At 35.9% G+C, this 17,146-nt stretch overlaps 1 protein-coding gene across 2 annotated transcripts in view; it reads left to right on the forward strand.

The window, feature by feature from the left end:
- Clvs2 (clavesin 2) overlaps positions 1-17,146 on the forward strand; it is an 81,691-nt gene that overhangs the window by 8,043 nt on the left and 56,502 nt on the right. For both annotated transcript variants that reach the window (XM_048425432.3, XM_085690023.2), the window contains exon 3: positions 11,761-11,935. In XM_048425432.3, the coding sequence (XP_048281389.1) occupies positions 11,761-11,935 (175 nt within the window). The remainder of the gene's footprint in view (positions 1-11,760; positions 11,936-17,146) is intronic.

Here is a 17,146-nt window from a genome sequence, read left to right on the forward strand (position 1 = left end):
TGCGGGAAAACATTATCTATTTAGCTAAGTAAATTTAGTCTTATTGTTCGATTTCTTTCCTCCCTCCCTCCCTCCCTCCCTCCCTCCCTTCCTCTGTTTATCTATCTATTTATTCAAACACACTTCTGCATCTTTTGTCCACTAGGTTGTGGATGCCCCTGGCTTCCAATGATTAGTAAGTGAGTGAGTGATTTCTCTCTGTGAATAGATAGCTGCCAACCTGAATCAACCTTAATGTTAATTTTAAAAAAAATCCATTTGTGATTTAAAAAAACTTTTGCTTATCTTAAGAGTATAGAGAAAAGGGGGGGCACAAAATGCTAAGGTGAAAAAAGTGTTCTAAGAGCAAAACTGTTTGTAACAAGTGACATTTGCTTAGAGTAGCTAGTCTAGTCCTGGAATTTTGGCTTTCTGATGTGTTTTGTGTTGTCTGGAAGGAATCTGTTTTATTTTAGGCTGTGGATTTTGTTTTTTGCTTTTTTTTTTGTCCATAGAATGATTTTTTTTTCTGTGGCATAACTTCTTTCGTATTTCATCTCAGGCATGGAGACTTAGCCATTTCATCCTGCTTCCGTTGAATGTGCTACTGGTTTTCCTCTATAAAACCTTTTACTCTGGCTAGGTTTGAGAGTGCCATGTTGTATTGACTTTCCAGTATGTTCTGACACATACTTGCCGATAAGGCACAAAAATGCAGATCAAATTCATTAAACTGTGTTCTAGGTATAAGATACCAAAGGAAGTGGAAACAACCTTCTTCTACATGGTGACAAATAGACACTGACTTCTAATATACACTTCCCTCGTTCTTCCCACAAAGATTCTGTGAAAACTTTAAGTTCTCAGAGATCCATACAAAATAATAGACTCAAACCTGTACTGAGACATCATTATAATATTAAGATTTAAATAATATATTTGAAATTGCTTTGAAAGTCTTAACTATTACCCAGATAGAAGTATTATTATTATTATTGTTATTATTAATCATTATTGTCACCATATGGTAATATAAAACCTCTAGACACGTTCATCAGCTTTAGAACTAATGATACACTGCAGCATCAGGAAAGCAATTATTTGTCTTGTTTCAACCTCAAGCACATTTCCAACAGGAAATGCTTCCGACATTAGAAAAATGTGGTTTAATGAAAACTGAGGGGTTGGGCTAGCCTTAATGAAAAGTTTAATAATAGTTGATTGATTTAATGACAAAGGGAAATTGTTAGCTGTTGTGCTGTTCAGTCTGATACCGGGATGCTAGCTCTTATTTCCCCTGTGATACTGAAAAGGTTGGATATTAGAGGACACAACCTATTTGGCATTTCAGTTGGCCTATTTGCATGGAAAACAGGGATGCTGTAGACTCTAGCAGGGAAACATGGTCCAGGGAAAATATCGAAAATTGTTTGGCTGGAGGCAGGAGAACCTTGCCTGGTCACCTTGAGTATTTTTGAGAAGCACATTTTGTAATTCATTTTTTGTAATTCACTTCTTTGATTAAAAAAATTAAAGGTTTAATTTTTCTTCCCTACTAAGCACTATTATATAACTCTTTCTGTCCTATATAGGTAGCTTTTCTTATTGTTCTTTGGAGGGAGAGGGAAGTTTGAAGTGTGACATAATCCACATATTTACAACAAGCAATGGTAGCCTGTTTTCTTCTGTGTGGGGGAATAAACTATGTGCTTTGTATCCTCTGGAATATTTGATATTTTGCCTATCATGTTAGAGAACTGGGTATGAATGGCCTGTAGCTGTGGTATTGATGACATAAAGTAGTGTATTGAAAACCCAGTTGTAAAGGTAAGGTTAGATGTATGAGGTCAAAACCCAAACTAGGATTTCCTTGTTTGAGTTATGTAGATTTGTAGTGGAAAACAGTGCCAAAGTCTCAAATAAGTAGAGGCAATATCACATATCAGCATACTGGAGGAGAGAAGGGTAAAACTTAAGGAAAATGAGAAGACAGTGGCAAATTCAATAGACTGAGGAAAAGGAAGAGAAGAGACATATACCAGCGTTTTGGGAGGATTGCCATGGGACAGAATCTCAAGGTCTGGAGTGAGCTTGTTGGATGTGAGTCTGTAAGGTAAAAAGCAAGGGTTTTAAGGAAATGATAGGGTATGGGAAGAGCCATGGGTGACTAGTGCTATAGGCGGGTGTCAAGAAGACCAGATTCACACAAGAGAGTAGGTGAGATGTCTGGAAGACAAAGAGAAAGAGGCATAGTGTCATTAGACAACGGAGATCGGACTCTGGTAGAAAGGAGTCATTGGATACCAAAGACACATGAATAAACGGAAAAAGAAATAGTTGGGTTTTGTAGAGGCAAAAGGAAATTTAATGAAATATTATTCATTAAGTGCTTAGTGCAGGCAATCCCAGAGGAGAAGTTGGTTTGGATAACACCGAAATAAGTTACATTAGTACCAAATATTTCAGTCAACGAGGGATACTGACGTGTTGGTATTTACATAGCAACTGGGAGGATGAGGCATGCCTCAGAAGTGACACTGGCTCTGATTCCACCAATTGGGCTTTACCCAGTACCATGATCAAAGGTTCAGACCCATGACTCTGGAAGTCTGTGAGTTACCACATGAAGAAGCAGGCGACCGAATTCTATTTCTACATTTGGGAGACTGGAGGAAGAAGTGGAAGGGGAAAAGTAGTTTAGTGTAATAATGCAGAACAATTTAGTCTCAGCAGCATGATTGCAAAGACTCCTCTTGTTTTCATTACAGACCCAGCACCACTAATTGCTTGCTTACACTTCCCTTATTTCATTTTTATACTTATAAAATTTTTGTGAAACTAAGACTATTTACTCGGAAATCCAAATCCTGAGTGTAGAATAAGTGAATTTAGAAAGAAAAGATACCTGCAGGAATCATAGAACTGCACACCTGAGTATGGAGTCTGGTAGGCACAAAGCCGCACATTTTACAGTCTGTCCTACAGGGCCAATGGTATTATCTCTGACTTTTAAAAAGGAAATGAAAACTTAATGACATTCAACAGCTTCTTCAGTGCACAAAAGAAAGCTGGGATTAGAGAAATAAATAGTAGACTTCATTTTTATCTTCTATTTTGTATGACTGTAAGTTTTACATTAAGGTTTTAAGTTAAATAAAAATGACCCCAACTTATGAATTCAGGGCTGTATTATAGTCTGTAAGAAAGACTGATTTTTATAACTGATGGGCTCCAAGAGAGGTTCAATACTTTCTGACTACACAGTGAGTAAGGAGCTATGACTGTCAATGATTTTTTTTTGAAAAAAATTATTATAGAAGGTTTAATTTCCTTTGAGAGCAATGGTTTGCATAGTATGCTGCCCTTTGTTAGAAACGTGATTTCCTCTTATTATGTGTTCTGCATCTTTCAACTGATTCAAGCCTTGGTTCCTGCTATTTTGGGAAGCACAGTTGGTAGTCAGGAGCTGCAACAATGTGCTAATTTTTATTCATGACTCTTCCCTGGTCTGCAAGAGATGAACAGCAATGTCCAAACTCACACAGTTGAGGTCTATACCTCAAATGCGGACATGTAAAATGTTCCATTGTTGTGGACTTTAAAAAATATCATCTGAAAATAATTTTAAAGAGAAAATGATGGGAAGATACGTGAGAAGATGATTTTTTTTAGAAGATGTTATGTCTTTGCGGAGGAGATTTTCCAGGCAGTGGCGGGAGCCTGGAGTAATAATGCTCTGTTAAGCAAGCACCTGCTGCGTTGCTAATGGTGAGAATATGACATGTTTGACAACACAGGGCCAGAGGAAGTCGAGAGTGCTGTTGGCCTGCCCTCTGAATGAGCTTAGCTTGGAACCTTTTAATGTTTCTGTTCTCAAACTTAAACATTAAGATGATTTGTTTATATCAGGCTGTTTAGTTCCCTTTTTGAAGTAAGGCACTGAAGGTCTTTTAAAAGGTTAGACTTCCTCTTGAAAATTTTGCATGTCTGAGTCTTTCCCTCATTTATGCTGTGATTTGCCTTGTCTTGCTCCTTTAGGGATAATGATAAGCATGCATCTCTTGACTTTGATACAGGTTCGAAGGACCATGCTCCAAGTGTGTTTCTTGAAACAGATTGTCTCTTGGTTCATCCTCACTGGAGCCCTGATTGATTTTCACTACATACAATTTCATCACCCCCTTGAAGCATATTTCAGATTCAAATTACATTTTATAATGTTTTCATATCAATAATATTTGAGATTCTTAAGAATAAATCATCCCCATGAGGGAATACCCAAATTAGGCCTTTGCAAATGAAAATTTCTTTATTCAACATGGTTTTATTGTGAATTTCAGAAATTAAAAATGATTTTTTTGAATAGGTGCCCAATTTTAGCCTAAAACAAATTCCTTCTATTCTAACTTGCTGTGTCTGCAGGCTTAAAAACTCCAGTTCAGAACACTTTCAGAACATTGTGTTTACAGTGAATGTGGGTCAGCCACAGAGTGGGACCCAAACCTACCATGCACCTTCCTCAGATTCCAGGCACATAAGCTGCAGAGGTCTTCAGCTCTCCCTAAAAGTTTTCTGATATTGGTGACTGACAGGATGTGTCAAGGAACAAGAGCACTTGCCACATGACATTTGAATTTAACTCCTGGGACCCTGTTGGCGAAAGGAAATAACTTTTTTCCAAAGGTTGTTCTCTGATCTGCACCTAAACTCTATCATGTACACACCTGTACCCACCCTGGTCCAGACAAATAAATAAGAGTAATACAAATTTTGAGAAGTCTTATTTTACATATTCAAGGACTATCTTTAGACCTTTTACACTGAGACCTGTAGTAACCTGGATATATTCTAGGTAGCTGAAAATAATTTTGATGCTTACTTCTTATAAAAGTAGATAGTCTAACTTAAGATCATTCTTCTTAATTTTTTCTCAACTATGAGCATATGTATAATGAAATTTCTTTACTCTTACCTCCTACCTTCTCTTATTTCCCTCCTGTCTCTATCAAATTAGAGAGTGAGTGGTTGACTATCTCCATAACAGTCATGCATACCACTAGTGCACAAGAGTGCTTATCTTACCTTGTAGGTTGGCGTTGTATGTAAGACTATTGATAACTTTTCTCCTCTGGTACCCTGAATGGCACCTTCTGGAACTATGAAAGCTAGCCACTAGGGAGGAGACTTCTAGCTCAGTCTGACATCTATATATCTTGAAATCAAGGTTTGTAGTGTCTTCAGCAAATGGCTCTTACTGAATTCTGGTGTGGCAAGTAAGCGAAATAATAGGAACTGTCAATTATTTTGCTGTTCTTTGCCACCCATGACAAAGAACTCATAAACAATACTTGAAACCTGACAGTGGAATTTCATTTAATAATAATCTATAGCTTCTAGGAGCAGCATTGTCTAGTTATGCAGAACATGTCCTTTCAAATTCATTTAAAAAAATGTACTTTTTTTCCTTTTTTATTGATTTTTATTGAACTCTACATTTTTCTCTGCTCCCCTCCCTGCCTCTACTCTCTTCCCTTCAGCCCTTCCTCAAAGTCCCCATGCTCCCAATTTACTCAGGAGATCTTGTCTTTTTTACTTCCCATGCAGATTAGATCTATGTAAGTCTCTCTTAGTGTTCTCATTGTTGTCTAAATTCTCTGGGATTATGGTTTATAGGCTGTTTTTTTTTTTTGCTTTATGTTTAAAAAACACCTATAATTGAGTACATGTGATAATTGTCTTTCTGTGTCTGGGCTACCTCACTCAAAATAATGTTTTCTAGCTCCATTTATTTTCCTGCAAATTTCAAAATGTCACCATTTTTCTCTGCTGTGTAGTACTCTTTTGTGTGAATGTATCACATTTTCCTTGTCCATTCTTCAGTTGAGGGGCATTTAGGTTGTTTCCAGATTCTGGCAATGACAAACAATGCTGCTATGAACATAGTTGAGCACATGTCCTTGTGGCACGATTGAGCATCCTTTGGATATATACCCCAAAGTGGTATTACTGGGTCTTGAGTAACGTTGTTTCCTAATTTTCTTAGAAATCACCAGACTGACATCCAAAGGGGCTGTACTAGCTTGCATTCCCACCATCAATGCAGGAGTGTTCCCTTTACCCTACAACCCCTCTAGCGTAAGTTGTCATCAGTGTTTTTGATCTTGGCCATTCTTACAGGTATAAGATGGAATCTCAGAGTTGTTGTGATTTGCATTTCTCTGATGACTAAGGATGTTGAACATTTCCTTAAGTGTCTTTCAGCCTTTTTAGATTCCTCTGTTGATAGTTCTCTGTTTAGGTCTGTATTCTATTTTTTTTTTATTGGATTATTTGTTCTTTTGATGACCAATTACTTGAGTTCTTTCTACATTTTTGAGATCAGACCTCTGTCTGATATGGGGTTGGTGAAGATCTTTTCCCATTCTGTAGGTTGTCGTTTTGTCTTGTTGACTGTGTCCTTTGCTTTACAGAAGCTTTTCAGTTTCAGGGAGGAGTTTCAGTTTAATCGGTTTTACAAGATAATTGGTTTCTATATGACCATTTCATACATTTAATTTAGTCAGCCCTCCCTCTCTACCCCTGGTTTCCTTAGGCAGTATTCCCCCTTGTTCCTTAAGCTTTTCCAACCATGGAATTATCATGATATTATCCAACCCACCCCTGCCCATGGCTTCTTTCTAGCTTCCTGTTATCTGGGGGTACTTCAAGTTGAATACTCAAAATTGGAAATTTGAAGCTAAGATCTACATGTGAGAATGAAATACAGTGCTTGTCTCTTAGGGTCTGGGTCATTTCACTCAGTATAAGTTTTACAGTTGTATCAATTTGACCTCAAATTCCATAATGTCATTTTCCTGTACAGCTGAATAAAAAACTACATGGTGTAGGAACTACATTTTCTTTAGCTATTCGTTAGTTGATGAACATCTAGACTGGTTCCACTTCCTAGCTGTTGTAAACAGTGAAAATAATGGTTATGGGTGAGCAGCCATCTTTGCGGTAGAGTCCTTTGGGTATATGCCCAGGAGTTGAAAAGTTATGTCTCATATGGTTCCATTTCTAGTTTTTTTTTTTTTTGAGGAATCTCTATGTTGATTTCCATAGTGGATACACTAGTTTACACCCCCACCACCAATGAGCGAGTGTTCTTTTTTCACATCTTCTCCAGTCTTGGTTGTCATTTGACTTTTTGATAATAGTTGTTCTGTAATGGGAGAAATAAAAACTCAAAACAATTTTAGTTTGCATTCCCTTGAAAGTTTTCAAAATGGGTTTTAGCTATTAGTATCTCATTTCTTTGGGTCTCTTTCTTCAGATTTACAGCCTGATTTTGACTTGATTGTTTATTTTCTTGATGTTTTATGTTTCGTTTTTGTGATTTTTCAATAATATTAATTCTCTGTCCAAGGGTACATGGGAAAATTTTTCTCTCATTCTGTAAGCTGTTTTTCCACTCAATTGACTATTTTCTTTGCTGTATAGAAGCTGATTTGGAGTTAGTTTATATGAAAGGTGAGATATAAAGGTCCAGTTTAATTTTTCCACATGTAGATACCATCCATTTTCCCCAACATTGTTTGTTGATGACACTGTATTTTCTCCAATGTGTAGTTTTGGCTTCTTTGTGAAACAAATCAGTGGGTGGGTGATCTTAGTTATAAATTTTCTATCTACTTCATTAATACATGTGTCTATTTTGTGAGATCATCATGCTGCTTTATTATTATTCTGTGTTTCAATCTCAAGACTGGATATTATAATGCTCCCAGCACTATTTTTCCCAGGGTTGCATTTGATGTACGGGAATTTTGTGTTTATATATGAATTTGAGGATTATTATCTAGTTCTGTAAAGAATGGAATTGATATTTTGATTGGTATTGCATTGAATCTGTACATTGCTTTTTGTAAGCTGATCATCTTTATAATGTCAGTTCTTCTACTCTGTCAGTATAGGAGATTTTTGCATCTTTAGGGCTAACTTAATTTCTTACAAATATTTAATTTTTTTGTTAGTTTTACTTCAAATTTTTTTCTTTTTATTAAATATATTTTTTCATACAATATACTATGATTACAATTTCCCCTCTTCCTACTCCTTCCAATTTCTCCCCACCACTTCTCTCATCCACAGCCAGAAGGATGGAGAACACTAAGGAAAAAAAGCCTTCTAACACAGCTTGAATGATGCACACATGAACTCAAAAAGACTAGGACAGCATGCACAGAGCCTGTAGGATTCTGCACCAGATGGGTTCCAGGAACAGAAAGAAGTGAATACATGTCCCAATCTCTAATCCAAGAAACTATATCCAATTGATAACCACTTGCAAATAAAAACATTCGTTTTATCTAAGTGAGTCTTAGGGAAATAAACAGTTCTTAAGGGCAGGTCTCATGCCAGACATAGATGGCCAACACAAAACAAACTCAACATCATTGTTAGAAGTTCTTTGTCTCATAATGTTGAGTTAAGATGTATTTTTTTAAAACCTCATAGGGCCTTTGTGTATATACTGTGTTTTCATGTTTTTTTTTCTAAGATTTCTTTGTCTTCAGATGTGTGTGTTTATGCATCTATATACATTTCTTGTGCTTTTACTTTGTGTATGTTCATTTGTTTTTCTATTATGAATGAGAGCAGTTCCCCAGTTTCTCATTTAATATGCTTGGTCTTGGTATGTGGAAAGGCTACTAATTTTTGTTTTAATTTTGCATCCTGCTACTTTGCTGAAAGTTTAAGGACTTCAAGAAGTTTTTGGTGAACTCATTACTTATTTTATTTACAGAATCAAATTATTGGCTGATGGAGAGCATGACTAAATTTCCTATTTGTATCCTTTTAAAATTCTTTGCTATCGCATTGCTTGACTTTTCACATTCTATTGAACAGGAGGGCAGTAGTGAGAATAAAGCCCCTTCTTGTTCCTTATTTAAGTGGACTGCATCAACTATGTTAGTATGGGCTTTATCACAATTATTTTGTTGTGGTATGATTTCTCTAAATCTATCCTCTCTATGACTTTTATTGTGAAATGATGCTGGATTTTGTCAAAGTCCTTTTGTGCTTTTGTTAAAATAACCATGTGATTTCTGTTTTTAAGTTTACTTATATTATTTATTACACTTATTTGTTTGCCTATCTGTGAGATAAAACCAGAGTGATCATTTTGTTTTTGCAGTCTCAGTCCCAGTGATATACAGTTACTACTACTTTTCTCAGATACAGGAAGTGCATCTCAGAATTATAAACCAGCGCTACATTGGGGCCACACAGATCAGCTTACCATAGGTGTGATAGAGATTCCATCTTGAAATTTTCTGAGATCATGGCATTGCTCTGTCAAGGTTAGAATAATAAAGCTGAGTCTGGTTCAAAGTCTTAGCTTTACAGGCAGGGAATGGGATCTCAAGGGGGTAAGAAATCGATTGAAGATCCAGTGTTAACTATTTTTTTACTTCTAAACTAATATACTTTCTCTATCAGCCTCCAAATATTTTTACAAGTAAAGAGAGAATAACTTCCTTTTAAGTGTACACGGTCATCCTGCAATCCCTTCTCTTTCACTGAGTGATGAAAGTTTCTACTCCTAATTTACCCACTCTCCATTTTCTTCTTTGCCCCAAGTTCCCGGTTTCTTTATAGCTTTCACTGGGAATCTCCAGGTGAATTTATCTAGATAAAAGAATCAAAATCAAATACTACTGCTTAACAATTAAATTGTCAACAATGTTCATACATTTTCTGACTCATTTTAAAGTATGCTATTCCTAGCAATTACTTTCTTAGACTAATTTTTAGTGTTGTCTTATCCCTTAACTTATTTGATTATAGGGTCTATTTGCTTCTGATTCCAGCATTTTTGACTCTGAGCTCTTTCCTGAGTTAAAGATATACTTTCTCAAATGTTTTACTAATGTATCTTTCTGGGTACACTGTGTTTATCAACTACAACAGATTGTCTTCAAAAATTCTTTTCAAACCACTGCCTTGCTTTATTTACCTACATTGTTGGATTTTAGCAAAGATTTTTACTACTTCTCGGTGACTGAAGCTATACTCTTCATGGCAGCCTTTATTTTCTTCAGTCTACCAACTTTTCCTAAGATTACCTCTAAAACTACTTCTCAAATTAGCCATGTGATTCCTCCTTTTACTTTCCTTACTGAGGCCATGTCTTAACCTAAGTCTAGTGTCCTTACACTCATATTTGATGCTGTTTTACAGGAGAGTGTGTGCACCTATTGAGTTTCTAAAATATGTGAGGGCACAGTGCTAAGTGTAAGGCAGTAAAACTAAAGATACTAATCCTTAAATTTGGATAGCTTAGTTTATAATAGAGGTATGGATTTATTTAGTTTTTTCCTTTTGTTTTTATTTATTGTTTCTAATTCCATTCCTCCTATCTTCTATTTTTCATATTATGAGAGAAACACAGTAGAAGTAGTTAAGGACTTGTGATTTTTATACATAGCTCTCACATACAGTGTTCTTGTTTTTTGGATGAGAATCTGAATCTTCTCAATTTTTCTCAAGTTTAGTTCTTTCCCAGTGTCTTTGGGCATTGGTTTCAGCATTCTACATAGGCACCCAAAATTTTAGCATGCTTAAGTCTCTTGCTAAAATGGCAGTGTATTTTTGGTGATTTCTAAGCCTCTAATCTATATCTTAGTGTCTCTATTTAAGTATCTCTTGATGACTTACAATGTCTAATTAAGTAAAAAAGCTATGCAAATATTTGTATTTATTGGATAATAAAGAGTGCCCATACGTGTTCATGGTTGTAGACAGACTGCGTTTTCATTTCCTGGCCACCCAGACCCAAATAATCACATAGACGATATATTAAATGCAACATTGTTCAGTGAAAGGTTCAGGTGTATTTCTAGCTTAAGTTAATCCATTTCTATTTGTCAATATTTAGCCACGTGGCTTGTTACCTTTTATCAGTGCAGCATTTTCATTTTATTTCCACTGCATCTGGGTGGCAACTGACTCTCTGCCTTTCCTTTTTTCCAGAATTCTCCTAGTCTGGTTGCCCCACCTATATTTCCTATGTGGCTACTGGCCAATCAATGTTTTATTAAACTAATACAAGTGACAAATCTTTACAGTGTACAAAAGAATTGTCCCACAGCACATGGTTTAAACATTAACAAAATGTATTTGATCCTCAGTTGATTGAGTGCTCAGATCCATGGAGGGCCTAAAAGAAAATAAAAATACTACAAAATTTTAAATAAACTGTAGTGTTACAAAAAAGCAACATTGTCGTTTGTTAGGGGAGAATATATGCTTCTTTCTTAAAGTTTTTTATTATTTTAAATTATGTATGGGGGAAGTATGTGCACATCAGTGTAGGAACCATCAGAGGCAAGAAGCATTGGGTCTCTCCTAGAAATGAAGTTACAGAAGGTTGTGAGCCACTGGATACGGGTGCTGGAAACTGAACTTGCCTGTTGTGCAAGCAAAGTAAATGTTCATAACCCTCTGAACTGTTGAGCCACTGCTCCAGTCCCCGCCTGCCAACCTCTACTTTGTTCTCATGGCTCATTTCAAGTCACTCTCTTCTTAAAACCTTGCATGAAAATCTTTTCCTGGAAAATTTTGAGGGCTTTAAAAGAGAATCCTTAGTTTGCTAATGAAAAAAAAAGGTCAATCAAACAAATAAACAACACATCCTCCAAACTCCACCCAAATATAAAACCTTAATGATTTTTACCCACGCAGCTATGAAAAGTGGCTGGTAGCTTTAACTCAGTCCTTCTCTGTTGCTGCTAGGTACACACTGGTGGATATTTTGCGTGCCATCTTACTTTCTTTAGAAGCCATGATTGAAGATCCCGAGCTGCAGGTAAATGGATTTGTTTTGATCATAGACTGGAGTAACTTTACCTTCAAGCAAGCCTCCAAGCTCACACCCAGCATGCTGCGACTTGCCATCGAAGGCCTTCAGGTAAGGGTAGACTGGTGTCATTTCCTTGTCTCCTGTTCTTTACTTGTCTAATATGTTAGGATATTGGATATCCTATGAAATAATGAACAGAAAGCAAAAGGGTATAGTTTGTATTTTTAGCACAAATCATAAGGACAATACTGGAACAAAAAATTGAACAAGGAAAGTACAAAAATCTTCTAAGAGGTGAGGCCTGCCTGCTTTCAGTCTACACATAAGTATAAGGGTTGAATGAAGGTTTTTGTGTTGATGGCCAGAACATGTAACTTTATATTTTTGGTTTTGATGTATCAGTATTTAGTATTTGTTTTTTTGTTTCATTTCATTTTCTGGGATGTGAGCAAATTAACAAAACATTACTTAACGACTCTATAAACTAACGAACTTGAGACTGAATTATGCTTTCTTGTCTATAATAAATAATCAATGACTTTACAGCTCAATAAGTATAGAAATCTGTTTTGAATTATCTCTTCAGATGTAATTGGAGTTATTGCTTTCTTTTTTGTCAGTAGAAGGGGTGGTAATATGTAAGTTATGCAGCAATAGTGAGTCTTTCTAGGGAATAATATTTAACTCGTACGGAATCATAAAATGGGAAATGAGTCTTTATGTGTGTCATTCATAATCCTGCTATTGGTAAAGTACTCTTTGGGAAGGGTACTCTTTGTGAAGGCTCAAAAATGTGAACCGATTTTCACCATGTCCAAAGGTCAGAGAGTTTAAGCATATTTGAAGCTTTTAACATCAAGTCTAGCTAGACACTCAAACCTAAGTTGAGGTTACTTGGTGTTTTGGACATTAAGATGGCCTCTACAGGTAGATCCATTCCACCCTGACCAAAGGTCAGAGAATTCAAGCATACTTCTCTTCCTTCTTTTAATTGAAGAGGTTTCACCTAAGAAGTTGTTGTCTTCAAAATACTTGTTCTGGGGCAGTGATTCACTACCTAAACAACAGAATGCTTTTCTCATGAATTAGTGGCTTGTTGTCTCAAAGTACTGAAGCAAGTAATTGTTCTAGCCGTCCTATGTATCATGTTGAAACAGTATTTTGCCTTCTCCCCCCATTTTATTTGGGTATAAATGTGTATAAAAAATTAAATGCTTTAGCTTTTCAATAATTAGTGGAACTCCCTTCCAGTACTAGCCTGTGCTTCTGTTTTATTCTTTTCACTCGTATCTTCATTCTCTGTACTTATTTTTCTAATCCCATGCCTCTAACTTGGTAAGTGGTATCTTTGTTGAAGTTGGTCTCTAACACTCTTCTGTTTCTCTCTGTGTCCTGAATTCCACTTGTTTAATTTGTGGAACTCCTTTAGAGCTCATAGAACATTTATAAGTTCACTAAAATGTTGTTATTTAGTATTTATCGTATTACCAACATATATTCTAGAAGTATGTAGGTTACCATTTTTTTCAATCAGAATATCTCTTATTTTAAAATGACAAATTGTATATTTAATGCTCCCTTAGGAAAAATAGTGCACTTTCTTGAGATGATAAATAAACCAAAATAATATTTATCTCACTCTATCTTTGTTAGTTTCTGCAGGAAACTTAATCAGTAACCGCTGACCTCTTAACAATGGTGCTTCCTTCAGGCTGCAGGACATATTAACCAAATTTAGTTCACAGTTTTTGACTTGTCATTGTACTGAATCAGATACACTGATCTCCACATAGGTTTTTCATGAAGCAAGCATCCTGACTTGCTCTTGTTGAGTCAGCTTTGCTGCTGACTTATTCTTTTATAACTTCATAGAGACACTTAATAAGAACAGAAAGAGGGTAAGGATAATACATATTGCACAATGTGCATATCATGCATTCTGCCCCTTTCTGGCAATCCATAAAGTGTTCTTTAACTTGGGAAGAAATTATCACCAGCAACCACTTAATACAGAATGGTCACCTCAGCTAATTATTATTTCTATTTAGCATGGGTCTCATTTTTATTTATATAGAAGCTGAACTAGGCTTTCTGTTATAGGGAAGATGGAGAACTCATGAACATCCAACACGTGCTGGATGAGATACCCTTTAATAACTTCACTAAGTCATTGATAAAAATCAGCTTTGGGATTTAAAGTAAGCTCTTGTTCTGACAACTGTCAGAGCTTTAATTGGTTGGTGTGAACCTCACATGAACTACAGTCAGTTATATTAAAGCTTCATTTGTGTCTAGAATGGAAATGTTTTCTATTTTCCTGTACAGACTTTATTGTACATATTCCTTCTCTTTATTCTGCATAAATTACTCAAGTACCTATTTTCTCCAAAGTGAACATGTGGTAAACAGGACTAAAACATTTATAAGAATAGCCAGGAAATGTTTAAAAGAAAGAAGGTCTTCCTGAGAATGTATTTTACACAATGTATTAGTTATTGTTCTGCTGTTGAGAAAAAGAACTATGACCAAGGCACATATTGAAGAAAGAATTTATAAGGATTTATAGTTGCCAGGGGGTTAAAAGCGGATGATGGCCAAATGCAGGGGCATGGTGGCTTGAACAGGAAACTGAGACTTCAGTACTTGAACCAGAACACAAGCAGAGAAAAAAAAGGAGAGATTGTGAGTCTTTGAATTCTCAATAATAAATTCTCAATAAATTGCATACCTCTTCTTACAAAACAACACCTCCTAAATTTAACCAAACAACCCTACCAACTGAGCTCAAATACTCAGACATCTGAACCTATGGGAGTGGATTTGAACCACCACACAGTGTACTAAATTTTAACTCCAAATCATCTTCAGTTAAAATTATTTCTTTTGTTGAATCTGTGTCTATACAACTACCTCTAAAATGGTGGTGATTCTCCATCTTAATACTGCTGAAAGTTTTCCATTATGACACACCTAAGCTTACATTTAGTCTCATACTGAAGTAAGAAAATGGAGTTTTCAAATTAAGTCTCTAATTTAGCTTGCATTTACTATGTGCAAAAAAAACCCCACTATTACTGAGCCCTGTTTCTTATTCCAATCAGGATATAAAATTAGCTGTTTTTCAAGATAAACATGAGTGAAAAAATGTGTATGAAATAAAGACACACAATTTTAGATACCTCTCCCTAAAGTTATTTGAACCAAGACCACCACCAGTACCACAGTGTAAGCCCCCTCCCCCAACTAAATCAACCAGGGAAATTAAGAAATCTGAAGGTTTTTAGTAGCTCAGCGGTAGTATACTGCAATTCTGCAATAATGTGACTTTTACTTAGATAAATATAAATAATATTCTAAGGTGTTGAACCAAAAATAAGAAAGGCTACTGGTGAGCCTTATGGAAGATGGGAAGTTTATTTTAAGGAGGCCTTTTATGAATGCATGTTATTATTTTGAAGGGGTTCTATCTCTCTTCTTGATTCAGCTATGGAATTTGTCTTTATATAATTAATCCCCATTTTTCATGAAGAAAATTATTTTGAATGACTTGGATAGAGTTAGGATCTCATCCCCACATTATACAGATACATGGGAAGTACTGTCGGTCCACCTGTGAACCCAGGACAAGGTCGCCTGAGAGACCACATGAAAGGATGGGTGCAGGATATGCTCAGGAGCCAAGCAGATCTAGATCCAGATGGCAGCCCCGCTGCACATCAAGTACGTGTGAAATTGCATTCCTTGCTTGAATCTCATTCTAGGTCTTTACACTAACTTAAAGTGTCATTATGAATAATACATCTTGCACCTTGCAGGTGATATCTTAAGCTAAAGTTGGTGAGGATCAGATGATTTTCAGGTAACTTTTCTTTTTTTAGTTATAAGGATAGATTGTTTCCTTTTTGAGAAATTTAAGAATTTAGAAAGCCATCAATTTCTCAATCTGAGATATAATAGTCTCTTTTTTCTCTTGGTGCTCATGTTGTATATAAATAACTAAATTTTTAAATGCTTGTTTCCTGAAGTAAAATAGCCTCTATATACTTCACAATGGATATAAACCATCATATTCTTTCAATTGGGAAGTCAGGAAAAAAGAAAGAGATTATTTCTCTTGGAGCCATTTAGCATTTAGTTCTTTGATGAAACAGTCCTGCGGTAGCTGTAAAGGTGCTGTTTGTGAAGAAAGTGTTGGCTTTGAATGTTGTGTAAAAGTTTGCTAAGGGGACAAGGACAAGAAGGAGATTCAGGCAAGGGGACTTTGAACAATTCAACTCAGAACTAGAGAGACTTGGGAATACGTAATGAATCCATTCCTGTGACTACAGGAAGAAATAAAATAAGATCAACTTGGGGAGGCAGGCCATGATCTAAATCACTGGGATAGACGATTTCACTCTATGTCATTTGGCCAGTGCTCTCCAGACAGAAGAATTGGGGATGGGAAATGTCTTGATCACTTTTCTGCTTTGCAAAGATTTTCTGAGTAGAAGGAGAAATGGGGCAAAAGAATAAGAACTGGATCTTGAGAACCCCCAAATTACCCCTAAGTTAATCAAGTTCATTTACAGAGTTGGAAGTGAAAGTTCATAAATTTTCTCAGTGGATACTTAGTATTGAGTCCATATTACCTGTGTCTGGACATCAATGCCTTTCCGAAGTCTCGGGTTCCCAAGGATTTCTGTTGTTATTGTTGATTTCTGACTTAAAACAAAGAAATATTAGGTGGCATCAGCTTAAAGTAACTCCAAATCCTCACATTTAAATACAGTTGAAAGGTCCATAATATGGAACTTCACTTCTAGTGAAAGAAGTCACAAGTGACTGTCCTGTTTTTCTCACGTTGTCGACACTCTCCAGATTCATAATCTGTTCTCCGGTGAATAACCTCCTTGACTGCCTACTGACTCAATTCTCTGAGGGAGAAGGTAAAGACAGGTTTTGTTAGCATCCAGATCTTTTAAGAATATCATTATACATTGACAAGGTATTTAGTTTTGACACAAAGGAGGTTTTGTATGTTTTGCTTGTAAAGAATATCAAACATATTCAAAATATAAAAGGCATCAAATGTTTTGATCAACATAGTACATTTTCTTGACAAATATGGTCAATATTAGCTCTGCTTGAAGGAAGAATATATTTAAGCTTCTTTGAAGAGAAAGAAAAGAAAATTGTCTTACCACTTACAAAAAGTTAATTGATTAGTGTAGTCACGGAAACAGGAAGTTTCAATTAAAATCAATGTAAGATTTAATGAATGCGACCTATAGATGGAAGGCTCCTTCCTGGGAATCCCGTTAAAGCATGAAAAGTTTG

This window comes from Myodes glareolus, chromosome 1 (genome assembly GCF_982192425.1).
Source record: "Myodes glareolus chromosome 1, mMyoGla1.1, whole genome shotgun sequence".
In the NCBI taxonomy this organism is placed as follows: Eukaryota; Metazoa; Chordata; class Mammalia; order Rodentia; family Cricetidae; genus Myodes; species Myodes glareolus.